Raw genomic sequence first — 27,597 nt, forward strand, 5'->3', positions numbered from 1 at the left:
TTGTAACAGAAGTCCTCTGCTTTATCAAACCCACCCTCTTGCCACAATCTGGCCTCCAAGCCTGTGCCTGTGCATCCCTGACCTTCCCCGTCAGTCCCCCCTCAGGCCCTATAAAGGAATTGCCCACACCGTCGTCCTCACCTCTGCCCAGCCACCACCCACCCCTCCTGAACCTTCTCTCACAAGGCAGGGGACCAGGTCTGCTTGGCAGCCTGCCCACAGGCACCTTCCCTCCTGGCCATCCACCCACCCCAGCTCCCTGGCTCTCTGTCTCTCTCTTAGCTGTTCTGTTTCAGGGTCCTCCCCTCGCCCATGCCCCTGAGCCCCCCACCCCACGTCTGCGAGTCTCAGGTTCCACCCCCGCCTCGGCTTCCTCCCTGGGTCACGGCTCTCAAACCTTGGTGACATCTCCCTGTGATGACGTCTCCCCTCGCGTGTCTGCAGGGACTGGACCCTGTCTCCATCTACTCCTCAGGAGGTGACTGTGCCTGCACCCATACGCGGTTCCCACAGGAACCTGCTCTCAGCCTCTTCCCTCTGGCTCCACCCACCAGCTCCTGGCGCTGTCCCCGATCCTGTCCAGCCTCTACGCCCACCTCCTCTCTATGTCCACCTCTGCTTTGCCTGCCCTGGCCACTGTCACATTGCAGCCACACCCACGCCTGCACTTGCCTTCTGGGGCCCTGGCTCTTGAGATGAGAGGTCTCAGGCCTACCAGGCCCCCCACTTCAGCCTCTTTGGGTCACATGCTAGCTGCTTTCTCTGGGCCCAGCCGCCGTGGACTGCTCCTCTTCCTACCTCAAAGCCCTGGGTCCTCCTGCCAGGGCTCAGTCCAGAGGCCAGCAGTTTCCCTTACCTCACCCCACCTGCGGGCCACCTCTGACCGTGTGCAATGCATGGGGAGTGAGGGTAGCCCTGGCCAGCCAGTGTAGAGAAAGCCTAACAGATGTGGATCCTCGGTCAGGTCACCCGCCCCTCTGCCCTGGACCAGCATCTGGAGGGGTGCTCCTAGCCCCGGGGCCGGCACCCTGAGAGGGCACTGGAGTCTGCTGCTGAAGGGAGGGGGCTTTTCAGGGCTATTAGCACGTTCTAGAACCCTGGAAGTAGGTTTTAACACCTGCACAGGCCTCAAGCTCACCCCCATGCCCTGAGGGCAAATATGGGGCCGCCTCTTCAGTGGTCAGAGAAGCCGGGTGGATGGTGGGTGTGGAAAGGCCCAATGGCTAGAGGTGCTCACACACTCCCTCTCTCCCTCTCCTTTCTCCCTCCCTCTCCTCTCTCCCTCCCTCTCTCTCCATCATTCTGTCTGTCCTCTGTCTGTCTCTCTCTCTGTCTCTCTGTCTCTCACTCTTTCTGTGTCTGTCTCTCTGCCTGTCTGTCTCTCTCTCTGTCTCTCTGTCTCTATCTCTCCCTGTCTTTCTCTCTCTCTCTCGTTCTCTGTCTGTCTGTCTCTCTATCTCTCACTCTCTCTGTGTCTGTCTCTCTCTGTTTCTGTCTCTCTGTCTCTGACTCTGTCTCTCTATGTCTCTGTCTCTCTGTCTCTGTCTCTCCCGCTCACTCTCTCCCCCCACCTCCTCCCCATCCTATCTCCGTATGAATATCTTTTTTAGGAGCTTGAGGATCCTTGTGCAGAATCAAACTGCCTGTATCTTCTAGCACAGCTGGCAAACAAGGAGAGAAACTATGGCCAAGCTAAGAAGCTGATAGAGAGGGCTCAGCTCCTGGGGGGAGGTGAGGAGTTTTGGTACAAGTCGACGCTGACCCTGGCAGATGCGCTCTTGAGCACGGAAAAGGAAGGAAGAGAAGTGGCGGTGAGGAGCTACAGGCGCCCCGGGCTGCACCTGGGTGTGGTTGGCATGCCCAGCGGGGACAGAGGCCTGTGGGCGACACACTGACACCAAGGCGGTGTCATCCTTAGGTCTGCCACCTGTTTCAAAAACTCATAGATGCCTTCAAGGTTCTCAAGAAAGAAAGGCCTAACCGATCGTCTGTGTTGGAATTCATGGCCGCAGACCTGGAAGCCAGGTGATGTTCTGTAAGAAAAACGGTTAATTAACATGAGTGTCTGGTTTGCTTTTTCCATCTACTAGTTTTCATGCCATATTTCAAACTTGTGAAGTTCCTGGACTCGCATATCGAGGGCCAGGTACCCACACCCTTCTACCCAGCTCCAGAAAGCCCCAGCGTGTCCTGTGCTTACTTCAGACCTTCTCTGAGAAACAGAGCCTTCTGTCCCCGAGCCCCTCTGGCTGCCTGGCCCCTCAGGGAGGTGGCTTCAACTTTGGCCTGCTGGCTCCTGGAGGCAGTGTCTCTTCCTTTCCAGTGAGCCTTGTCCTTGGGATGGGCATGCAGGTGGCCTGGTTTGTTCCTGACTTCTCGGGGAACCTTCTCAGTTCCCATCAAGCATGAGGTCGGTTTCCGTAGTCACCTCAGAGGTTAGGAACAGGGGCCACCCTGGCTGGTGGGCTGTCGGGGGCGTCCCGTCCTGTTGCACAGGGCTCTCTGGGGCGGCCCCCCCTTTCGTCTCTGCTCTGCTGGTGGTCTGAGCCTCATGAGGGGGCCGCAGCAGCAGGGTTTCTGGGCTGGCGCACAGGCCGCAGGCGTTTTAGAGACAGAACTTGGAAGAGTGTTACTATTTCCTCTATGGTTATCCGTCTTTCAGATTTTTAGTGTATTTTTGAGCCATCTTTCTGGTAATTTGTATTCTCCTAGAAAATTGTTTCCTCTGGATTTTCAGCTGTTAGTATAAATGTTCACAGCTTCTTTCTTATTTTAAAGATTGGCACCTAAGCTAACAACTGTTGCCAATCTTCTTTTTTTTTTTTTTCTGCTTTTTTCCTCCCCAAATCCCCCCAGCACATAGTTGTGTATTTTTAGTTACGGGTCCTTCTGGTTGTGCTATGTGGGACGCCACCTCAATGTGGCCTGACGAGCGGTACCATGTCGGCGCCCAGGATCTGAACCAGCGAAACCCTGGGTCACCAAAGCGGAGCGCATGAACTTAACCATTCGGCCACGGGGCCGGCCCTGTTCACAGCTTCTTGTCCTGTAACTTGCAAAGTCTTCAGCATAGGTCTTTGCCCCTCGTTGTAGTTTATCTGTGCCATCTCTCTTCTCCTAAATTAGAGTTGTAGGTTACAACCTGACTTTTTCAGAGAAGCAGCTTTTGTCTTAATGACAATGACCAAAGCAGCAGGGCCCGTGTCTTTTTGCTTTTTAATTTTCTGCTTCGTCTTAGCTCAGCTCTTCTTTCTGTGCTGGCGAGGGGGCTGTTCATGGCTGTCGTTTCTTTTCTCAGCGGATCACTTAATCCCCACCCCTTCTGTCTCCTTCCCTAATGAACACACCTCTGAGCCCTACGAGGCAGCACACCCCAGACTTGGTATGTGAATGGATTGTCATTTCCACGTGGGTTTTCTTTTCTGCTCAGGATTATTTAGAAGAGTGGTTTTGAATTTCCAAATGGATGTAATGCCTGGGTGGGGGGGGGGGGGGGTTGTTACTTTCTAATTTTGTTCACTGTGATCCAAGAATGTGGCCTACATGATTTCTGGTTTTCAAGGAGCACTCCCGACGGTGTTTCTTCCCACATCCTAGATGAAAGCTAGAGATGCTGGTGGCAGCCACATGGGTGGTCCATGTTGTCCTAGAGTTGCTGACTTTGTCAGAAACCACCAGCTACCTCAGGGCATGTGCTCAGCAGCATCTAAAGAGGAATTGCCCCCGCAGGTCTGTGAGCCTCCGCATCCAAGTCGCCCAGGAGCCAATTGAGGGCGAACCTTCTGATCGCGCGTTTCTGCTGAACCAGATGGATGACTACTTGTTGGAGATTGAGAACAGGTTCATCAGCTGTGGCTACCAAGAGCACTGTGTGGATATAAAGCTGGAGCGTGCAAAGATAAAGAGGTGAGCGGGCCTCACTGCAGATTCTGCCTACAACGAGAGCTGGCCCTCTGGAGGCCACTCTGAGCAGGGCCAGGGGCCAGCCTGCAGTGTGCTCAGTGACAGTCCCTGCACACAGCCCCTCCCCAGGCCCGTCCTGCCTTCTCCCCTCGAAACCTCCTCTCCACTGCCACTTCCCCCACCTCCTGACCACATGCCCAGCTTTCCTCTGGGGCAAACCCCCATCAGCCCCCAACACGGCCTCCTCCTGGCCCCACTCCCTGGCCACCCTTACCTCCCTCAGGGACACCCACACACCCCCGCACCTGCTGGCACTGGCTCTGGCCTCAGGCTCTGCCCTCAGGTGACCTCTCGGAGGCCCGCTCTTACCCAGGGCAGGGGCTGGCCTGACTCCCTCTGTCCTGGGCTGTCCTCCGCAGAGGGAAGAGGGACTGGGTGAAGCCTCAGTAAACACACTCTCCTCCCATCTCCCCACCCTCCACCCTGCCCCGGCCTACCAAGTGCTTGGTGTACACGCAGGTATTTTAAAACACAACAGGCAGATCACATGGAAGGTGTTAAAAACAGCCTCTGTGAGGGAAAAGCAACCTGGACACCTGTGCAATCTAGCCTGAATCCTATTATTGTTATAGAAACAGTTTATGGTCATTGTAGAACACTGAGGAATGCAGAAAAGCACAAACAGGAAAATTAGGTATTTAAATCAGTATGATTAACACTGTGGTTTGGTTCATCTGATCTGTTAGGCACAGATTTAATTTTTTATAAAAATAGTATAGTGTGCCTACTTATTTTTGTGTTAAGCTATATTGAGAATATCTTTATATGTCCAACATCTAATTATAAAATTTTAAGTGCTAATAAAATTATGCAACGTAATTATACAGAAATTACATACCACATGTGTTGTTAGCACTGATGACATAATGCTGTGCTATTTCTGCTCTAAGTTCCACTCTTCCATCTTATGAAGGTTGTGCGCCCAAGACGAGAAAGACGAAGAGCAGAAAACTGTGTGCTACTTGGCCGCGTACCACTTGGCCCAGAGAGCCGTGGCGGAAGAAGAGCAGCGATTCCACAGTGTTCAGGGCTTGCTGTCCCTTCAAGACGTAAGTGTGTGTCCTGTGTGCGTGGGCGCATTTTTGGTCACTCCCTCATGCCTAGATCAATCCCGTCAGCATGTGAATACACACACTAAACTTGCCTTGAAAACACAACAGCTGACTTCCACTAGTGGCTGAGATGGAGCAACAGTAAGTAGATTTACCCTCCCATCTGAAACAACCAACACAGACAAAAACATGAAACAAGGATTTCAAAGCACTGGATGTCAGCAACTGGAAGCAGTAAACCCGAGAAGAAGTGACCCCAGCACTGTCCATGCTCACTGCTGCCACAGGAGGGGAGCCAGGCGGGGTCTGGCTGACTGCCTGAGTTGAGGGGATAGAGCTGCGAGTCCAAGGAGGGCCGGGCAGCTGGACTTTGCAGGACAGAGGACCAGCAAGGTAAGTGCTTCACAGAAAGGAGGCTCCAGAGGTCTTCAGGGGACCTCAGGGTGTCCAGCTGGGGGCTGATCAACACGTTCCTGGGAGGACGCTACCCGGGAAGCACCACTTAGAAGGATTCTAGGAAACTGCCTTTCACTCACGCAGACCTGGGAATAGCTCCACTCACGCAGACCTGGGAATAGTTCCCACTCCACCAGCTGAACTGGACAACCGCATGATACAGGGTGCTGGGCAGAGCAGACAGCGGGCCTGCCTCTGCCGGGCTCACCAGCCTGGACGAGCCCAGCTCCAGACCCGCCTGAAGGCCTCACAAGGAGAACCTGAGAGGACCAGCTGCCTCCACGTGACTTCCTGCCCCAGGACAGAGGTCTAGGACATTTACAGAAGTAGAAACATGTCCATCCACTGAAAAGTAAAATGCACCAGGTCTGGCAACCAGGCAAAAATCGCCACGCCAAAGGACAATCAAAAGCTGCGTGCAAAACTTCCCACGCAAAAAGCAGGGAAATGCAGGTCATCATATGGAGACTAACCAATCAATCAAAACCTGCCCAGAACAGACACAGAATTGGCAGACAAGGATGTTAGAGCAGTTACTATGACTGTGTTCTAGATGCCCCCAAATTAGGTAGACTTATTGAAGACACGAAAAGACCAAAATCAGACTACTACTGCTGTGAAAACTACTGTGTGAGGTGGAGGATGCACTGGGTGGATAAATGGCTGACACTGCAGAAGACGACACAGCGATAGAGACTGTGGGAGAAAAAAGGAAGAAAGAGAGTAAGCAACCATGTCAGTGGGTGAGAAACAAGGTTGGGTGCGTGAGAATTGGTGTGACTGGAATCCTGCGAGGAGAAGGGAAGCACGAGTGCACAGAAAAAGAGCTTGAAGAAAGAATGGCTGAAATGTTTCCAAATTTAATAAAAATAACCATATACCCACAGATCGAATAAACTCAATGCATGCCAAGCACAAGAACTATGAATAGGAATAAAACTATACCAAGGCCATAACTAAATTGTTTAAAACCAGATTAAAAGAACTTCTCAAAATCAGTTGGAGAAAAAAGCATATGTTGTGTACAGAGCAACAGTGATAAGAAGACCACAGATTTTTCACCAGAAACAGTGTGATGGAGAAGAGAGGTAAGCAGCATCTGCAAAGTACTGAGAGAAAGACTGTCAATCAAGAATTCTGTACCCAGCAAAAATACCTTCAAAAGTGAAGGTGAAATAAAGACTTTTTTCCCAAACATTCAAGAGCTACAAGAATGCATCATCAGCAGACCCACACCACAAGAACTTTTAAGACAGTCCTCGAGGCAGAAGGAAAAGGATCCCAGATGGAGATATGATCATGAATGAGTGGAGAGTGTCAGAAATGTCAGCTTCCTGGGGAAACAGAAGATCTTCTCTCGTTATTTATGTCTCTTTACAAGATAATGGGCTATTTAAGAAAACTAATGTAGCATAGGGCTTAGAACACAAGTGAAAACAAAATGTACAACAGAATAAAGGATTTTTCATACTCTGCACAAAGTAGCATAATATACCATGAACCCTGAGGCAACCACAGAGATTCCAGAACAGAGCAGTATGCCTAATAAGCCAAGAAAGAGATGAAAAGAAATCATGGAAACTATTCACCTGTTCCACAAGAAAGCAGAACAAGAGGAAAGAGAATGAAGAACAGATGGGGCAACTAGAAAACCATGCAAGACGACGAGCCATGACCTAATCACAAAATAGTCACACCAATGGAACTGGTCTGAACACGAATCCAAAGACTGCACAGAAAGGCAAAACCCGCCTCTCAGCCGCCTGCAAGAAAGCTGCTTAAACACGCCGACTAACCCCGTGAAAGCGAAAGGGCAGAAGGATCGGGTCGTGCGACGCTCTTGGGGCGCTGGAGCGCCCCGTCCACATGGGACAAAGCAAGTGTCAGGGAAAGAGCATCACCAGGACAAAGAATTTGTTCATAGCGTAAAGGGGTCAGCCGACCAAGAGGACATGATATTCTAAACATTTATACACCTAATAACAGACTTTCCAAATAAATGAAGCAGAAACTGATAACGCTGCGCTGGAGAAGTGGACAAACCGCCACCGTAGATAAGGACTAAGACAGGGTGTGTCCTCTCTCTGCTTTTATTCAGAATTGTATTGGAGTTCTAGCCAATTCAAGAAGGCAAGAAAAGAAATTAAAAGCATTCACTTGCAAAGGAAGAAATAAACTGTGCAGGAGACGTGGTCGTCTGCAGAGAAAATCCTGTGCATCTACAGAAAGAGTAATAGAGCCGCTAGGACTGACAGGTGAGCTTAGTAAGGTTGCAGGACACAAGAACAGTATGCAAATACTAATGTTGTATTTCTAGATACTAGGAATGGTCAATCAGATGTTAAAATTTGAAAAACCAATGCCATTTATGACAGCATAAAAAAAGAAACTCGACAAAAAAGTGAAAACTTTTACTCTGAGATCTACACAACACTGCTGAGAAAAATTAAAGATCTAAATAATGGAAAGATATATCAAGTTCATGGATCAGAAGACTTGCTATTATTAAGATGTCAATTCTTCCCTGGATTATCGGCAATCATGATCAGGATAACTGCAGTCAGTTAAAAGGAGGGAGCTAATAAGCAAGACAGAGAGAGTGCGCACGATGTGACGCCGTGCACATAAACCCTGGAAAGCACAAACTAATTTGTAGTGCCAGAAAGTAGCCAAGTGTTTCCTAGGAGGGAGGGAGTGTTACAAAGGGAGATGAGGAAGCAGGGTGAGGCGTCCGTCCATTATTTTAATTGTGGTGGTGGTTTTGTGGGTGTGTCCACACCATCAGAGCACAGCGCTGTCCGTGGTGCCTCCTCGGGGCTGACTTTAAACGGAGGCTGAGCCTCGTTGGGGCACTTTCAGAGCCTCGACAATGTCCTGGTGTCTCAGCTGCAGAACGTCAACACTCCACTGATGAGGAAGCTGGCGCGCCTCAAACTCAGCCTCGTGGAGATGTCTCTGGACATGCTGCAGCTGAGCTGGGAGGACGCGCTGGAGAAGCAGCTGGAGCAGGGCTCCATGGACAAGCTGCTGGCGGACTATCTGCAGAGCACGAGCGACTACACGTCCATCGGCTTGGTAACCATCAGGAGGCTGGCTGGGCCCCATCCTGGGGTCTAGCCAGGGGCCTCTCTGATCCACAGGGGCTTGTCATGCTGTGAGGGGGTCTCCATCACGGTGTGCCTGCGAAGAAGACTGACCAGTGGGAATAGGAGGGCCCGGAGCATTCTGCCCAAGATCCCTGAGTGTCTTTCCTGCTCAGCAGCCCAGGCGGCTGGGTGGGCTTCCAGGCCTTGCTGAGGAAAGGCCTCATCTGATGGCCCGAGGGGACCTAACTAGCTGCTGAACTAGGGGTCGTACTGGGGGGTGTCTCCTACACACATTAGGGCTCTCCTTCCCGAGTCATGACTTTGCCTTGACTAATTATGTCACCATGTGAGAGCTTGAGAAAGGGGAAGTACATTTTTTTGAAAAATAAGTTGAGTTTGCAAAGTATTTGTTTTGAAGGAAATATATATTCTGCCATTTTAGACATCTTTTTAGATTTCATGAAGTATGAATCAAATTAATTTGATGTAAATATAAATGGATCAAAGATAGTCTAAAATTTGATACAAACTCACATATTTGTCAATGAGCCCCAAATTAAGGTTATACAAGCAACCTTTAGTGATCCTCTGGAGACCCTCCCCACCAGGCAGGGGACATTTCTCAGAGTGATGGATGTCACCAGTCCCAGGGGGCCTTAGAGGGTGGATCCCATCTCGGGGACCTTAGAGGGTAGGCCTCTTGCGTTTCCTGGGGCGGGAGTGGGGGTAACCTTAATGAGGTTTGTGTTCCTGAAGCAATGGTTCACGCTGAAGCGAACCCTGGCCCACGTTGCACTGGCGCAGCTGGGGAGCCTGCCATCACTGTGTGTCGGCTGCGTGGAGATCCGTGCCCGGGTCCTGGGCCTGGCCGGGAAGGCCCTCCGCCTGCTGGCTGTGCACGCAGACCCTGTGCGCCCTGCCTCCTACTGGGAGGAGAGTCTCTCAGTAAGTGCTCCTGCTTCACAGACCTCCTGCCTGTGCCTAAAACAAAAACAAAATTAAAAGTCACTGATCTTAGTAAGAACTGGGATATAAAACAGGCCTCAAATTGTCCTCGGTTAAGAAGGCGTGGCCTGAGGAAGGGAGAAAAAGGCGAGACACAGTGTTGCCAGTGGGGCCAGTGGGGCCAGAGAGAAACATGGGCTCCTAGGGACAGACCTATGGGGAAAGTTGCCCTCGCAGAGAGTAAGGGGGGAGAGGAGGGCGGGCACATGAGCGGGCCAAACGAGGAGTCCTGCACGTCTCCGCTCTTGGCGTCTCCCTAGGCTCAGCAGCCCTCTGCCAGGGAGTCGGGGGTGTGCCTGAGCACTGGTGCTAAAGCCCCGCCTGATGTGCAGTGGGGCCACCCAGGCCAGTGAGGCCAAAGCAAGGGCTCGAGCCCCCTGGCCACCAGCCACGTGGGTGCACACAGGCCTGAACCCTTCTCTTAAGCCCCAGCAGGGCTGCCCAGCAGGCCTGGGTGCCCTCACGACAGCACCCTACTCCAGGAAGGAACTCTGGTGAAGCTGCTGCAGGTCGGGGAAGGTCCAGATCACCATCCTAAACACCTGTGCGGGTGCCAGCTCCTCCAGCTGGAGGGCATCTGCCCAGCGGGGAGGCCAAGCTTGTTCCCACAGATCTGCTCCTTTGGGAAGACCCCCAGCCCCAAGCAGCTAAAATTTGCCCTCCAGTATGATTTGGGGCTAGTGCCCCCGCCTTCCTGCAGGGTGGGGCATGCAGGTCTGGGGTCATCTTAATGGGTTATCTGTCCTGGGTCCCCAGGGCCTAGGATGGGACTCACATATATTGGGTGAGTTGATGGTTCAACCAGTACCGGGTGGTTCTGAGTCAGGTAGACGTGGACCAGGAATGGGGCCGCAGCATGGCCCCCACTGTCCCAGCCAGTGTCCTCGTCTATGAAGTGGTGCGAACAGTAGCCCGCTCGGAGGGGCCATCAGGGAAGCCTGCACTGAGTCTCACTTGGCTGGGCGCAGGAGGCTTCCAAGAAATGCACCACTCACTTCCTCCCACTGCTCCTGCTGTGACCCTGCGAGCCCAGGGGCTCCCCCTCAACCCAGTTCTCCTGGGTTGGCTGCCCCAGGCAGGGTCTCCTTGGCATCCCCAAGGGCCCTGTCAGGGTGGCTTGTTCTGCAGACAGGCCAGCACAGGTCCGGTAGGGGCTTGCTTGTGTCTTTGTCCCTACCACCCCCCTGGCAGGCAGGCCCCTGACTCCCTCGGTCCCTGCTGCACAGTGCTGGTTGGGGTTGCAACACCCAGGGAAGGTGACTTTGAAGGGCCAAAGGAAAGTGAGCACAGAATGCAGCTGACCCGAGACCAGTGACAGTCAGGCTTGCTCCTCTTCCCACCCTGATACCCTGTTGCTCCTGCCAACCACCGGGGCCCTTGGGCCACAGCCTCACCCAGGCATCCTGCAAAGGTGCCCCAACAGCCGCGGGTGCCCTCGGGGGTGGACAGTGTCCACACTGACAAGCGCCAGCTGACAGGCAGCGCGTGTTCTGTAGGCAGGTGCTGAGCCGAGCAGCCTCAAGGGTCTGGAGATACTCCAGGAGGAGGGGGACGACGAGGAGCACAACAGCGACCTGCCGGCCTTCAGGACAGCCCCCGAGGAGCACAGCAGGAAAGGCTCAGATCTGAAGGTACGCTGCTGCCTCTGCCCTGCGCATGCCCTCCCGTGGAGCCCGCCTAAGCCCAAGCCTTGCGCCCTCAGAGGAGGATGGCGCTGGCCCGGCGGTACCTGGCGCAGGCGTCTGAGGTGCTGCTGCAGTGCCTGCAGCTCTCCCTGGGCAGCAGCCTCCTGGACGTCGCAGCAGCCGCCAGCCTGGAGATGGTGGAGTGCGTCGGCAGTCGGGACCCAGCGGCCGCCTGCCAGTTCCTGGTGTTGTCACAGGTGCGGCCCTGCCCTGGGTGCCTTCCACGAGGCCCTCCTCGGCCACCTCGGGGGAGGGAGGTCCTCGAGCACCCGGTGCTCCCCCAGCTGGCGGCCCCCCAAGCTGGGCTGCAGCTGGGGCCTCTGTCTTGAGAATGGTGCTCAATTAGAGGAGAGAGCCGTAGATCCCAGGAAGAAGGTCGGGGAGGCCGTACTGTGCGGCTGAGATTCTCCTCAGCCCCAACCCCTCTTATCAATTCTTATCCAACCCCCCAAGCAGCAGAAGCTCTCCACGCCTCACATTCTCGAGGCACAGAGCAAAGACACGTTCATGTGTCCCTCCCTGCATCCCATGGCGGGCAGGCGCTGGGTTCACAACATGAAGGGCTGGCAGCCAGGAGAAGCGGGGCGTACCGAGGGAGCTGGTTCCGAGAGCCAGGGCAGCCCCAGGGCCCTCGTCCGGGCTCCAGCCTGGCCCGTCCCACATGGACACCCGGCCGCCCTAGACGGGGCTCAGGCCCCTTGCACCACCGTGGTCTGTTTCAGAGCTGCTCGGCCTCGGTGATGATGCGGGATGTCCTGCTCACGGCCACGGCCGACACCAGCAGCTCCCAGCTGGCGGCCCTGCTGCAGCTCGAGCACAGGCTGAAGCTCCAGGAGAGGACGTCCACCAGCCTGTTCACCAGTGTGGAGCAGAGGCTGGCTGCCATCTCCAAGGTAACCAAGCTGGGGGCACCCTCTAACCCTGCTGCCTGGCCCCGCGGCTCCCAGATGCACTCCACTGTCATGGCCCAACTGTGGAGAGGACTCAGGCGGGTCCACGTCCGGGCTCTGCCTCCTGCTAGCTGTGTGGTTCCGGGAGGGTCACTCGACCACTCTGGCCTTCAGCTTCCTTGTGGGCCTGTGGGGATAGCAGCCCACCTCCTCGGTGACTGTGTGGAGCGCAAGCTCTCAGGTATAAAGGCCCAGGGCCTGCAGCAGACCTGTGGCAGGGGACAGTGCCCCGAGGGCATCTGACAGGGCGGCACAATGCCTTCAGCCCTGACTGAGTTCGAGGAAGTGTTTTATACCTCGGTGAAGTCACGGGGTTTAATTCTGAGAAATGTTTGCAGAGCCTTCCAGCTGATGGCACCTCTTCTTGTATTGGGACTAGCAGGAAGAGTTGCAGCATTTAAAGAAACAGAAGCTGGCGGAGTCTAAAAGATCAGGGAGACGGGCAGGACGTTCTCGCCATCCCTCATGGTTGCTTCCGTGTCTTCGTGTGGGTCTGACCTCACACCCCTCCCCCGGGGCTGCTTTTCCTCCTGTGATGTTGGGGCCTATGCTTCTCTGGGGGACCGTCCTGTGCACTGCGGGATATTCAGCAGCATCCCCACCTCCACCCACCAGATGCCCGTACCCCCACTGCAGATACACAGCCAAAACTCTCTCCAGACGTCACCATGGAGCAGAATCGCCCCCGCTGAGAGCCAGGCCTGCACCCCAGTGATGGAGAGCCTTCTGCCTTCTGAAGAGCAGAGGCCCCAGCCCTGAGCCTGGAGTAGGCCAGGCCAGCCTGGATGAGGAGGCACAGCCTGGGCAGCTGCACTGGAGAACATATGCCCACTGATTCACTCTATGTGGGGGCGGCACATGCAATGTGCAGTAAAATGGGCTGCCCGGTCAGCGTTACTGAACGAGGTAATGAGAGAACAGTCAGGTGGCAGAATCCAGGAGCAGACGGCTGCTGTCCCAGCTCTTCTGCAAATAGGTGGACACCTTGGCCAGCCACTCCCGCCCACCCCGCCTTCATTTCCTCCCCTGTGACTGGAGGTAATGCAGTGCCCACCTCATAGGAAAATTGAGGGACCAAATGCATCAGTGCATGTCAAGTGCTGAGAACCGGCCTGGGCCTGCCAGGGGCTCAACCACGGGTGGAGCAGGGCCTGGGCACACCGGGGGCTCGGCCAAGGGTGGAGTGCGGCCTAGGCACAGCGGGGGCTCAGTCGGGTAGAGTGGGGCCTGGGCGTGCAGGGGGCTTGGTCAGGGGTGGCCAGCACCATCATGGGTATTGTTACTGCTCCTCCTCCTACTATTTCAAGAATCCTCATGGAGAACCTGCATCGATTCACAGGCACACAGACAGGCACAGACTCCAGGGCCAACTGCACTTCGGGGCAGGGGAGGAGGCCGTGGGTCACAGCAAGCCGACTGCGACAGCCACAGAAACAGCCAGGTGAACTGCAGCAACTGATGTTTTAAAATCATCGGTTGTGGAAGCAACAAGAACTAGCTGAGCTAAAGTTTCTGTGAGGGGTAAGCCCTCAGCAGCGAGCTGACGGTCACTGTCTGTCCCCTGGGTCACTGGCTGATCCGGGAGCAGACAGGACTGGACCTGATGGAGAGCTCTCCGAGGAAGAGAGGCAGCCATGCCTGCAGCGCACGTGGAGCCGACGCACTGGGACCTGGCACAGGCCCAAGTGACGACAGCCTAGGGACAGCTGCTGAGTCCTGGGCCTCGTGGAGTTTGCTAGAAAGCTTCTAGAAGGCAGTGGAATCTGTCGTGGTCTCACAGTGCCTGGGAAAAACAGACCCGGCTGGGAGGAGGCAGCCTCAAGGACACTGGCCCCCCGCGAGGCCTTCCCATATGCGGTCTCAGACATGAAGAGGTCAGTGCGCACATTCAGAGCAGAGCGAACACAGCCCAAGGCCGAGTCAGTGCACTGAATTCAGAAGAGCAGAAACTCCCCAAGTAGGGAAGAAAAAGAATGGAAAAGGCAGAGCAGGGGATAAGTGCTGTGTGAGAAACTCTGGAAAGTCCAGACACATGTTTAACCTCAGTCTTTGAAAGGAAGGAGAGCAAAACCTGGAGCAGAGGCAACACGGAAAAGAGGTGATGGCTGAGAACTTCCCCAAACAAGTGAAACTCACAGGTCAGGAGTCTCAGCAAACCTCATGCAGGAGAGACACAAGGAAAATGGCACCTGCAAGTCAGAGCAGAGCCGCTGGGCACCAAGGACAGAGAGGAGCCCGGAGGGCGGCCTGGGACGTCCTCTGGGACAAGGCCAGAGAAGACCTGCCTCCTGAGATTCCACAACCAGCAGAAGTCAAAATGAAGTAAAGACACTTAAAACAACGGAAACTGAGGGTATGTCCCCAGGTAGCTTACAATCAAAGGAAAACTGAAAGGGGCTCTGTTAGAGAAAAAATAATCCCAGAGAGACTCAAGAATACTACAAACAACAAGTGTGTGGGCACAAGGAAATAAACATTCACTGTGTAAGACAATAATTTTAACATTTTGTGGAGTTAAGTTATGTTATAGAAGTAAAATAGAAGGCAACAGTATTGTCAAAGGCAGGAAGAGTTAAATAGAATTTAAACTATTAAGGTTCTGTCACTACCAGGGAAATGTAAAATTCATATTTTTATTAGATTATACTAAGTCAAGGATGAATGTGATAGTCCCTAGGGTACCTAAAATAATGTGTAACTAAGTTAATAAAAAGGAAATAAATGATAATATTTTATTAATCCCAAAAGAAGGAATATAAAAACATATGGTTCAAGTGAAAAAAGAACAGTACAATAGTAGATATAAACCCAAATATATTTGTAACTACAATAAATGTAAATTGACTAAACACTACAAGTCAAAGACTAAGATTGTCAGACTGGATAAAAGAAAAACAAAATCCAATTATATGCTGCTTGAAAAAGACACACTTCACATGTTAGGACATAGAAATATGGAAAGGAAAAGATGAGAAACAGTACAGACACCATGAAAATACTAATCAGGTGAAAGCCAGGTGTTATGGCGAAAAGTATTACTAGAGGTAAAGAGGGGCATTTCACAATTGCACAGGAATCAGTCATCAGGGATCACAATCTGAGTCTCTGTGCACCCGCGATGCAGCTTCACGCACACAAAGTAGAACTGACAGACATAGGAGGAGCCGCAGACAGACCCCAATTCCAGCGGGAGGCTTTCACCACTCTCAGTCGCTGGGAGAACACAGATGGAAAACGGGTGAGCCTGCAGAAGGAAGTAGGAAAATCTAAGCATGCAGAAGGTCTGGACAGCCTTGGCCTGACGTTCACAGAACGTTGCTCTAATAATCACTGGGTACACATTCTTTCCAAGTGTGTGCGGAACATTTACCAAAATTGACAGATGCTGGGCCACAAGGAAGCCTCAACAAATTCCAGAGGATTGAAATCACTCAGTTTGTTTTCCAACCACAATGAAATTAAACTAGCAATCGATAACTAAAAGATGCCTGTGGAAAACACAGTTGTCTTGAAATTAAAGAGCATGCTTATCATCAGCAATTGGTCAAAGAAGAAATCACAATGGAATTTAGAAAAGATTTTAAGTTGACGTAGATAATGAAAAGAGTACATTTCAAAACCTGTGAGACTTATCTAAACAGGGCCTGGAGAAAAGATACAGCCTTGAACACAAGAAGAAAGTCTTAAAAATAGTGATTTAAGCTTTGACTTCAAGAAGCTAGAACAAAAACACCTAAGAAAAATAGAGGGGGCAAATAAGAACTTAACGATGAAATTATGACAAGTACATGGCAGAGGAAATCAAGTGTCAGAAGCTGGCGCCAAAGAGAAGACTAAAAACATTGATAAACACTCAGACTCAATAAAGAAAAACGAGAGAAAACACAAAATTCCGGTATCAGTAATAAAAAAAAATCACAGAGATCCTTTAGACATCAGAAAGCTAATAAGGGAATATTTTTTATAACCTTACTCTAATAAATTGGACAATTAGGATAAAATGACAGATTCCTCAAAAAATACAACTTACCAAAGCTGACAGAATAGAAAAGCTGAATAATTCAATGTCTATTAAAGAAGTTGAATCTTTTATTAAAAACACCCCCACAAAGAAAATCTCAGACCAAATTGGCTTCACCAGTAAGTTCTTCCAAACATTGAGGGAAGCAGTAGTCCTTCAGAACTCTTCTGAAGAGGAAAGGAGTACCTCCTAACTCTTCTTTTCAGAGGCCTGTGAACCTCGACACGGGAAGCCTGGCAGGGACGTTGCAAGGAAGGAAACCTCTCATCGACACAGACAAAAAATGTTAGAAATCCAGCGATCACAGAAGGGATCTGCGCCAGGGCCACACAGCTGCACTCCATGTGGTTTAATGTTAAAAAAATCATTCAGTTTAATTCACCATATTAACAGAAGGAAAAGGAAAAAATCATCTTGATAGATGCAGAAAAAGCATTTATAAAAATTCGACACCAATTTGTGATTTCAAAAAATTAAGATAGAAGATAATTTCCATAATTTGATAAAGAATGTTTTTAAAACTCCATAGCAAACACCAGACTGTATGGTAAAATATTGAAAAATGTTCTCCAAGAGTGGAAATGACACAGGAAGTTAACCATCACCCCTTATATTCAGTTTCGTACAGAAACACTTGAAACAGGCAGAAGATTGAAAAGGAAGACAAAACTGGTTGTTCCCCATGAATGTGATCGCGTACCTTGAAAGGCGCGAAGAGCCTCGAGGTTAACGTGAGAATTAACGTGCAGAGTTAGCAGGTCCTGCTGACAGCCATGAGGCCACCAGACAAGCCTCGGTTGTGTTTGTACATGCCGGCTACAAACAGATAGACCATGGAAGTGTGTCAGTGATGCCCTTTTCAGGAACATCAAAAATCATCAAATACCTCGGGAGAATCTGACAGAAGATGTGCGTGACCTCTGCTCTGACAACTGCAAACCTCCTTAAGAGGAATTCGAGAAGAACTGGAAAAATGGAGAGGCAGCCCACGCCTGTGGGGTGGAAGGCCCCGTGTTGTCAGACATCAGTCCTCCCTGTGGGCCAGACTTCAACAAACGTCCTTCCCTGACGTTCTAGCCCTGTTCGCTGGGTTCCTGGTCAACACTGTGTTCCGTAAAAGTGACTCATGATTGCCAATGTGCCCACAACTCCTTGTCATGGAGTGTGTCCCTTGTGGGACCCCAGGAGCCATGCCAGCTCCCAATCCAGCCCGCCATGGAGCTCTTACCCCGCACCTGCTCTGTCAACAGGCTGACAGGACTCACCGGGAACGGCTGGTGGGCCACTGCAGGGACCGCTCCCGGAGAGGGGCGCCTGGCACCACCCTGCTGGCCACTTGGCCACTGTGAGTCCTGTCCTTATTCCCCTGGGGCCTTGTGAGCCTAAATCCCGAGTCAACCAGGAAGACCCCCTACTGGCCATTAATCTATAGATCCAACACAAACCAAATCAGATTCCCGGCAGGCTTATATATTTTTAAGAACTGTTAATTTAATTCTAAAATTTGCACAGAAATGCCAATTTACTGTACAAGTTGTCAAGACCTTTTTAAAGGCATAGAAGTTAAGACACCATGGGATTGGCACATGCGTAGAGAAAATCACCAAGGAGACATGAGAAAAAGTCCAGGACAGACCCCTCCACACATACCACCTGACGTATGTCTCGGGTGACTGTGAAGGAAGAGAGAGGATGTGCGGGTGTGCCTCCACCAGGGGTGCGGTTCCAGGTGGGCTGCAGATCCACCTGAGAGAGGCAAGCGGGCCAGGTTTTAGGGGGAAACCTCTCCATACCTTGGGAGTAGGTAAAAATTCATTAAACAGGAAACAACAGGCGCTTACCACGAGAGGAGAAAAATGACAAATTGGATGACGCTGAAATTAAGAACCTCTATTTATCAAAAAGACAGTGCTGGGAGTCAACAGGCACACAGAGGAGATGCTCACCACACGTGCCTGCAAAGGGCTCGCATCCTGTGTACAGAAAGCACGAGTTCCCTTTCAGTAGAAAAAGATAGTCCAACAGAAAAAATCCCAAGACTTGAGTTTCACCAAAGATACCCAGATGGCCAATAAACCTTTTTAATGGCATCCAAGTTCATTAGTCATCAGGGAAATGCAAAAATTAAAACCGCATTCAGATATTCCTAGACCCCACCAGAATGGCTAAAAGGACACAGGCGGAAATCCCCGAGTGGCGGCGAGAAGGTGGAGCAGGAGGGACTCTTGCACACTGGTCGGGGTGGGGTGGGGTCAGGTGGGGGTACAGCAGACCCTGGGAGCCGCTGGACATGTGCATGTTCTACGGAGCAACGCCGCCCCCAGCCTGTGCCCAGCAGAGCACGTCCATGTGGTTCCCAAAGAACATGCGCTCAAGTGTCCATCACAGCCAGCATTCGTGGAGCCAAAAAGGGAAACGACCCAGATGCCACTGGCCACAGAAGGCTAGAGAAGGTGTGGTGCCTTCCCAAGATGGGATCCTCTGCAGCAGAGGAAGAGGGTCAGCCACCACGCGCACAAACATGGATGGACCTCACCTTCCGGTGTTGGGTGAAGAAGCCACCCTGAGCTACTAGAAGTCTGTCCTGGTTCCCTGTGGGCAGCCTCCTTCTCTGCCACGCGGATGCGGCCCACTGTGGACATCCGTGTATGGTTACCGCTTTCTGTCTGTCTACCCCACTTGGACAAGTGTTCCAAGTCACTCTGATGGGCTGAGTGTGGACGCTGGCCAGCTTTTGCAAACCTGGTCAAGCTCATTTCATTAGAAAGTGGGGAGATGTGCATCTGAGCAGTCGCAGCTCAGTGGGGGAGGGCTGCCCCACAGGCAGAGCAGGCGGCTGGAACCCTTGGGCCCCCCCGCCAGCCACCTGCTATGGACTGTGAGGAGCCTGAATGGTGCACAGGGCCTGACATTCATCAGAACCTGTCAGTGCGTGAGCTACAGGAGAAAAGAGGGCACAGTGGCGAGTGGGCTGAGGCGCAGCCTCCCACAGCGCCCGGGGGACCCAGCCCACAGGCCCAGGAAGAGAGGGGACGTGGCTGTGAGCGTCTATGCATGTGTGCGTGTCTGCATGTGTGGTGTGGAGGAGACAGGAGGAAGAGAGAGGGAAAGACTGCTGGTGGAAGAGGTGCTGGAGGTTTTCCACTCGTTGTTTTGGTGCATTTGCACTTTTTCAAGTTTCTGACTTTACCTGGAGAGAAGGAGAAATGTTAATAAACAGCCCACGGATTCCACCTGCATCTGCTGCCCCCTTGTGGCAGCCAGGAGTCCTGCAGGGGTCCCGCCCCAGCGCGCCCAGGGCTGCACAAAACTCTACTGGGCACTCCTGCAGAGCGCGGTGGCCGTCCCTGCAGCCTACACACCTCCGTTGACTAGTTGACTCCTGTTTGTCACTCACAGGCTTGGCAAAATCTCTGCGTCACTGAGCAACACTTTAACCTCCTGAATGAAATTCCTCCTACTTTTCGGATCCTCCTCCTACACCATTCACAAGACGGGTAAGGCCTTCTTATTCCTGCTCTTGTGCTCGTTCTCGATCCTGTTAGGAAGCCTAGCTGCACGGTGTGGACACGGCATGGGGGCTGCCACACCTGCAGGTGTGCCGGGGCTGCACCAGATCCCCCCGCTGGCCCAGGAAGCGTGCTGGACAGACAGGGGTAGTGGGGGCTCCAAGCTGAGATGGTGTGGGTGGCCGTCCCTCTGGGAAGGGGACTAGGGAGAATTACTATGATGATGGCCAGACTGGCATGCCTGGGGCCACAGTGCCACCCCCGTCTCCAGCGCGGGCCTGTGAGTCTGGTCCAAAGGTCACTGCTCTGGTGGAGCGGACCTACTCTTGCTTGTCTGGAGAGAAGGCAGTCTTCCCGCCTCTAGCAGGGCTGCAGTCAGTCTGTTGTGGATGGCTGTGCCTAGATGGGCCTGTTTTAATTCTGTGTCTGGACTTGGCCGAGGAGCTCTTGGAGAGGGGGCTCCTGTTGGGTGTGCATGTGGTTCACAGAATTGACGTCTTGTGGCTCCTCTGGGACCCCAAGAGCTGGGCTTTGACCCCACCCTGCATCCTGCTCACAGGACCCATCTGTACGGCGCTGCCTACGAGAGACCCAGGTTCATCCCCGCAGCCAAAGGGAAGGTGGTCCAGGTCGGGGGTGAGTTCTGCTGGAGCAGGGACTCCCTGAGCACCGACCTTGGAGCCAGTGGCTGAGTGAGACACAGGTCCCCCGCCAGGCGCTGCGATCCCGGCCACCTGCCCCCACATCATCTCCCCAGTCAGCGCAACTCTCTGAGGGGGGAGTCCTTGAGCCTGGGACAGACGAGGAAACGAGGCACAGAGGCATGTGCCTCCCGGGCTCTGGCAGCAGCCGCAAAGCCCAGCCTCCTGCATCTCAGGCGCCCAGCGCCCTGAGCCCTGCACACAGTCCCAGCCGCCAGCGGTCCAGGCTCCTCCGGGAAAGCCCGTGATCCTGAGGATGGAACCCTGGCCTGCCTCCCCTTCCAGCTCCCACCTCCCTCCTCATGCCTCAGGCACAAAATCCCACTCGCCATTTCATTTAAAAAGAAGGAAGGCTCCAGGACCAGGAGAGACATCTGCTGTTTCCTGGGGATCCTTCAGGCTGTTTCCACAAAGCGATGAGCACAAGTCCACATTGTGAATGACCATGAGCCAGCTCTGTCTCTGGGCAGGACCCCTGGGGTCCAGGAGGACTGGCCGTGTGTCCCGGAGCTGACTCCCCTCACAGTGTCTGCAGCGCAGCCCTGGTGCATTTCAAACACCACATGGTTTCAGTTTTCCCTTCTCTCCTGACCTTTCCGGGACCCCTGCCTCTCCCAGTCCATCCTCCCACCCTGATGGGGCAGCTTCCTCCCAGGAGGCTAGTGCAGGGCCCTGGTGTTGATTATACCTCAGTGACTGCAGGTGGGGCTGAGGAAGAGCCTCGCAGCCACTCAGCCTCCTCCTGGGCAGCGGACGCCAGGCGGGCCCGTGTGGAGAAGCCCTCTGCCCACAGTTTGCTCCTTTCATAATTCCGGGTGTTTGCACACGTCCCCACCTGCCGTCCTCTAAGTCCTGAAGGGCGGGTCTTCAAGGCCACATACTGGGACAGCGGTGGTGTCTGTTTCCGCAGGCTCCTGCAAAGTGGCTCGGGTGGCTGTGAGTCCGGCCGCCTTTTCCTGCCTCTTGGCAGGGGCCCAGCAGTTCTGGGAGCAGACCCAGGCCGAAGTGTACAGTGAGGACATGGCCCTGAGCTCAGGCTTGGTGAGGCCCGAGCGCAGCTGCAGGGCTGCCCCCACCCTGCGGAGGGACAGGGCCCCCAGTCCGGCTGCAGCGAGGCAGGGTGGGGAGGGCTGGGCCAGGACCACTGCCCAGGTGGGTGGCGGGCACTGGCCGTCCAGACCCAGGCATGGCCAGACACCCAGGTTGGGCTCCCCCAGGGTGGGGCCAATTCTTTGAATCTTTGAGCTAAGTCTGATGCAGATGCCTCCACGATGCGAGCAGAGGAATCTAGTGGGGCTAGGGGTGCCCGAGTGGTCTCTCAGAGGAGTGGGCAGGTGAACCAGCAGGGAGCACTGTCTGCAGGGGACCAGGCTGACTCTGGCACCAAAGGCAGGCGGGCGGGAGCAAGGAGCCCTCCTGTGCTGCTGGGCTGGGCCCCTGGCCACAGGCTGTTTCCAGAAGGGCAGGGGCCGGGCTTTTCCTGGTGGAGTCTGACCTCCTCTTTGCTCCAGCTGCACGGGGATTTTACGAGGTCCCCTCAGACACCCCCTGCTCACAGGCTGTTGTTTGGGTTGAGACAGGAAACGGAAAGCGCACACCTTGAAGGGGAGGGAAGCTCTGTGCAGAGACTCAGCGACGACGTTCTGAAGCCCATGGAGGATTATCTGAGGCCGCTCTTCCCGCTGCTCAGCTGCCCTGAAGCCGGGTACCTGTCGCTGGGCTGCAGCCTGAGCTGTTTAAGGGACTGAACAGCTCCCTGCACTGAGGGCAGCCGCGGAGGGCGAGAGGAGGCACTAGCCGAATTGCCAGGGCCCTCGGGGGGGTGGCACAAAGTTGGCATCTCCTCCGAACAGGTGGGAGGTCACAGGGTCCCCACAAGTCCCCTCAAGTGCAGGGAGCAGTCGGGAATGTGACACCCGGGGGCAGGAGCAGACAGGCGGGGGGCTTAGCTTGAAGGCTAGCTTAGACCCCAGAACTCTCCAGAATCCCAGTGCGAGCTGAGTGATTGTCTGTAGGACGGGTGGAAAGTCAGACCTGTTTTCCTGATCTTGTTCACATGTGGAAATGTGCCTCTCTGCTACTGTGACACCGCATGCTCAGTGGGCTTCTCTCTGTGCTGACTCGGACTGTGTTCCACTGAAATGGGAGATGTGCAAAGGCCCTTCACACCCAGGATGCCCAACTCCATCCTGTCTGTTGTCGGGAAGAAGTCCTGGTTCTGCTTAAAACTTTTTCTGCGGGAGCCCCCCCACAGTATCCCCTTGGTTCTCTGAGCCCCTGGCCCCCATGTGGGCTGAGGAGCCAGGGCCCCTTGACCTACTTTTGGCAGGAAGGAAGGCGGAGGGAATGGGCACACGGCAGTCTCTGGATTCGCAGTAGATCGGGGACCGTCCTGAGCCCTGCTTGCTCACGTCTGTGCGCAGTTATCCCGGGCCCCTCACAGCAGTGAGGCCGGCCCCGAAAATGAGCTGTGGAGAGTGGCAGGCACGGCCTTACAGTGAGACAGTCCACAGAGACGCTTCTCATCTCTGTGTGTGCCGTTTCCATGTATTTCTAAAACCTGAATATATGCCTTTGACTTTCAGAATACAGGCCCCCACGATTGTCGCGGATTTGGGGAAATCAAAGAGCAAAGACAAGGAGAGGAAGCCGTCCCTGCCCCAGGGTGAGCAGCAGCTGAGGAGGCCGTGAAGGCCGCAGGCATCTGCCCTCGGAAGCCGAGGGCTTGCTGCTAAGCACGTAGGCTGGGGCTCTCCACAGAGAGACAGGCTCTCTGCAGCTGCTGGGTAGGCCCTGCCTGGGGGCCTCCCTCTGAGTGTCTCCCAGGGTGCTGAGCACCCACAGGTGGGGGGAAGGCCCACAGAAGGTGGTGCACACAGCCACTGACCAGCACCCTCTGTGTGGGGTTTGTGCAACCCTATGGACAGCACCACGTAACCCAGCAGACCTGCCCTTGCTTGGGGACCCGGCAGCTTGACACATGTGTATGAACAGCAGTAACGATGTGCGACCCTTGCCCTATACCTCGTCCGCGTCACCATCCGGAGCTTGCGTCCCGGATGACAGGAGGGCGAAGTGGGCCTTCCGGGTCAGTGGTCTACTGAGTTCATGAATAAAAGATGAATGCTCTCCTTTTAGCCCGACGCCAGGAGAAGGTCAGCGCGCATGGGGGCAGCCCCGGGCCTGAGCTGCCGGTGGCTTCATGATTGTTTCTGCACCTTCAGGACAGAGCCCTTCTTTCTCACTTGATGGGCTTAAAAATGTTTGCAATGTGCTAACATCCCTCAAATCCACAACTAGAAAGGAGCGTTAAGTGTCTGCAAGGGTTTAATCTTTCACCTGGAGCCTAGGATTTTATAAATCTCTCATTTATTTTATTTTTGTCTACTTTTCTATCTCACACAAAGAATTATTGAACAGAAGGGAAAAGGGGCGGCTACTTTACCAAAAAGCACTTCCATTCCGGAAGCGCCTGGTGGTGCCCCCCTTCCACAGTGCCAGAGGGTGTGGGCTGTTAGGAAAACAGGTCACTGTTACACTCCAGTTGCGAGGTCAGAGTCTGCCTACCTGAGGCCACGTTTGTGAATTGAGATTCTGCCCTAAAAACTCCCCAGGTGGAGATAAGAAGGGCCCTCGCTTGGTGTTGAGTAAACTTGTTTTACTGTGTGAACTACAGTGTCTGGTGGCCTCACCCCTTAGGACCGCTGCACCTGTCAAAAAGAGCAGGTTTCCTCTAGTGAGCCAGGCAGGAGCTCCGCGGGCTCTGGGGTCACCTGGAGAAGCTTCCTCTAAAGGAGCTGTCCCAAGCAGCCATGACCCCTCTCTGGACTATTCTCGTCCTTTGAAAGGGAGCTCCCTGGTTAGTAAGAGCCATGGCATTCCAGGACCTGCCTTGGGACTGGCTGCCCGAGCCAGGGCAGGTCCTCAGAACCAGAGAGGAGCAACGAGTCCAGGTCTGAGATGTGAGGTGGCTGCACCGTCAAACCAGGGTCTCTTCCCTAGAGAGCGCTGGCAAGTCCTGGGGCCCGGGCTCTCTGCCAGCTGTGCTCAGCTCAGACTTGTTCCCATGTCTCCAGCTGGGGGCGCTGCCACCTCCAGCCAAAGGACCTCAGCAATGACAGAGACCTTGGGCCATCAGGCTCACCCCTGCGGGTTTGTCCCATCCTTGGGAGCTTGTCTCCTGCTGCCTTTTAGCTGGTGCCTCCCTCCCACAGTTCATCTCGAGGCTGCAGACAACATCATCCTCATTGTGGACAGGCATCTTTTGGAGCTGCCGCTAGAAGGTCTCTCTGTGTTCAGGGAAGGGACGGTCTCCTCTGTGTCACGAGAGTTTTCTCTCCAAATGCTGTGGAATCGCCTCCGTAAAGAGGAGACAGGTAAAAGCTACCCTTAGCCACACTAATATTTAATTTTAAAATGGAACTATTTAAGTTACTTTTATGATAAGAGAATGTTAACCCCTGTCAAAAAATAATTATTAAATGTTGCAGCATTTTTCTAGGCACTCATTTCCGGGTATTTATAAAACACCTCCTGTGTGCCACATGTTTTGTTAGGTGCTGAACACATACTGAAGAAGAAATCAGACATTGTTCTTGCCCTCACAAACTTCTGTTTCAAAGGAGGGGAGGGCAGTAAACAGCCAGTCACCGTCACTCCTTTGTGAGGTAGTGAGGGCAGTGAGGGAGAGGCCTGGGAGGACCTGCCGAGGCCGTGGGGCTGGGGCGCAGGTGCTGGGTGCACAGACATGCCCAGTCGCTGACCGTTGTCCATGCTGTACACCGGTGCTCTGTTCAGTTTTCTGCATGTATGTTGCACCTCACTAAATATCAAATTAAGTTAAAAATAAAGAGATCAGACCTTTGCTTCCATCCAAGATGAAGTAACAAGGACCAAATTTGCCCTTCCAACTGAAACAACGAAAAAGCCAGACAAAGCGTATGACACAATGGTTTTCAGACATTGGAGACCAGGCAGCGTGGGACAGTGATCCCGAGAGAGGGGAAACAAGCAGGTGAGGCCAAGCTTCCTGCCTGGAGAGTCTGCAGGCCACAGCACGGGGGAGGGAGGGAACCAGGCAGAGCCTGACGGTCTCCCTGAGTGGAGGAGATGGGGCTGGGGTCTCACGGAGACTAGACTTTGCAGCCAGGTACTTGAAGGAGAGAGCTGCACAGAGAGAGAGCCAGAGGTCTGCAGAGGACCCCCTCATGTCTTCAGCTGAGAACTGGCCATTGCAGGTGTGAGAGGAAACCACCTAAGGTCAGGGAAAGAGCCACCCACAAGGAGCAGAGGACAGTCTCCAGAGCTCACTCAGGGCTGGGAATGGTTCAAGTTTCCACTAGCAAGAATGAAAAAATATATAACTCACAGGGCATTGCCTCTGCACTGGGGACACTTGCTCTGGCCTCACCTAACGGAACTTGAAACAAGCCTCAAAAAGATCAAGCTAATTCCAAGTAACTGAACTACATCCCAAAATAAAGCTCAAGAATATATATAGAAATAAAAAATATCCAGCACCCAACAAGGTAAAATTCAAAATGTCTGACCTGACATTCAATCAGAAATGATTAGGCATACAAAGAAGCAGGAAACCATGACCCGTAATGAAGAGAAAAACCAATCAACAGAAACAGACCCAGAAATGATGCAGGTGCTAGAGTTAGTGAAAAACAGTTCCTATAACTGTGATTCATGTGTCTGAGGAGGGAGAGGAAAGACTGAGCATGTCAAGCAGAGATGTGGAAGATACACGCAAATGAAACTTTAGTGATGAAGGACATTGTCTGAGATGGAAGATACACTGTAGCATGAACAGCAGTTAGACACACCAGAAGAAGAGATTAGTGAACCTGAAGAAATAGCAGTAGGAAAAGACTGTAAAAAATGAACAGAGCATCAGTGATCAGTTGGACAAGTTCAAGCAGCTCTCAACATAAAAAGCAAATTCACCTATTTTATCTCAAAACAAGTTTATTCTGGGATAGGCAAAAGAATTGCAATTCAAGATGCGATGCTGTGGCAAATCACAGGTAAATCAAGAGAACAAAGGAAGGGAGCTGCTTTTATAGAGAAAAGGGGGAGAGGGAGGGGCTCTTCTAAAGGAAAGCCCACTGGGGGAGAGTAAAAGATCAGGGCAGCAGTAGTTTCTCATTGGCTGAGCTGTGGCGTTTCTCATTAGCTGAGCTGCAGCATTTCTCATTGGCTGATCTGTGGCATTTTTTTATTGACTTAGCTGTGGTGTTTCTGATTGGCTGGGCTGTGGCATTTCCCATTAGCTGAGCTGTGGCATTTCTCATTGGCTGGGCTGTTGCCTGGTGGAGAGAAATCTTCCTTCATAGTAAAGTAGTTGTACTTCCTGCTGGAGGTGCAGTGTTCTCTGTACCTGTTTGGTGCTGTGAGGATGTGGGATGGAGTGATGGCTCCCCCTGCAGGCCTCCCACCCAGTTGAGTTGAGGTTTCTGTCATTCACTTCCACACAGCCTAATATACTTGTAATTACAATTTTCAAAAAGGGGGGATATTTGAAGTAGTGAGGGCCAATTTTTTCCCCCAAATTTGATGAAAACTGTAGTCCCACAGATCCAAGAGTTTCCATGAAGCCAAAACACACACACAAAAAAGAAAACTATACCAGGGAACATCATAATCAGATTGATTAAAACCAATCAATGATTTATTGGTTTATCAACGAGTGACGGAGTATTCTAAAAGCAGGCAAAGAAAAAATATACGTTGTGGATCAAGAAAGAAATACAAGAGTGACAACAGACTTCTCAACAGAAACAATGCAAGCAATCAGTGGACAACATCTAAATTATTAAAGAAAAAGTCTGTCAATTGAGATATTTTTGAAAATAACTTTTAAAAACAGTGAAATAAAGACTTTTTCAGGTACAGAAAAACTGAAAGAATTCTTCACTAGCAGGCCTGCCTGCACTACAGGAAATGCTAAAGAGTGTTCTTCAGGTGGGAGAAAAACGGATGGAAAGGTACATTTGCACAAGGAAATAAATACCACCAGAAAGGAGGAATATGTGGGTAAATATTTTAAACCTTTTTTGTATTTTTCAAATCTCTTTAAAAGATTTTGACAGTTTAGAGCAAAAAAGTAATAACAATGTGTTGTGGAGTTTTCTAACATAACCGTAAAATGTGAGACAAGGACA

General features: G+C 52.6%; 1 protein-coding gene across 10 annotated transcripts in view; it reads left to right on the plus strand.

Annotated features, from left to right (window-relative positions):
- CFAP46 (cilia and flagella associated protein 46) overlaps positions 1-27,597 on the plus strand; it is a 135,898-nt gene that overhangs the window by 95,379 nt on the left and 12,922 nt on the right. For 8 of the 10 annotated variants that reach the window (XM_023636605.2, XM_023636596.2, XM_014732978.3 and 5 more), the window contains 15 exons: positions 1,611-1,811; positions 1,919-2,025; positions 3,730-3,906; positions 4,877-5,012; positions 8,358-8,546; positions 9,314-9,502; positions 11,059-11,193; positions 11,265-11,444; positions 11,970-12,140; positions 19,618-19,715; positions 20,287-20,363; positions 21,339-21,469; positions 22,009-22,133; positions 23,014-23,093; positions 24,643-24,804. In XM_023636605.2, coding sequence (XP_023492373.2) covers positions 1,611-1,811; positions 1,919-2,025; positions 3,730-3,906; positions 4,877-5,012; positions 8,358-8,546; positions 9,314-9,502; positions 11,059-11,193; positions 11,265-11,444; positions 11,970-12,140; positions 19,618-19,715; positions 20,287-20,363; positions 21,339-21,469; positions 22,009-22,133; positions 23,014-23,093; positions 24,643-24,804 — 2,158 coding nt within the window. The remainder of the gene's footprint in view (positions 1-1,610; positions 1,812-1,918; positions 2,026-3,729; positions 3,907-4,876; positions 5,013-8,357; positions 8,547-9,313; positions 9,503-11,058; positions 11,194-11,264; positions 11,445-11,969; positions 12,141-19,617; positions 19,716-20,286; positions 20,364-21,338; positions 21,470-22,008; positions 22,134-23,013; positions 23,094-24,642; positions 24,805-27,597) is intronic. The other 2 variants (XR_011441397.1, XR_011441398.1) reach the window with 1 other exon arrangement.

Source organism: Equus caballus, chromosome 1 (genome assembly GCF_041296265.1).
Source record: "Equus caballus isolate H_3958 breed thoroughbred chromosome 1, TB-T2T, whole genome shotgun sequence".
Lineage (NCBI taxonomy): Eukaryota > Metazoa > Chordata > Mammalia > Perissodactyla > Equidae > Equus > Equus caballus.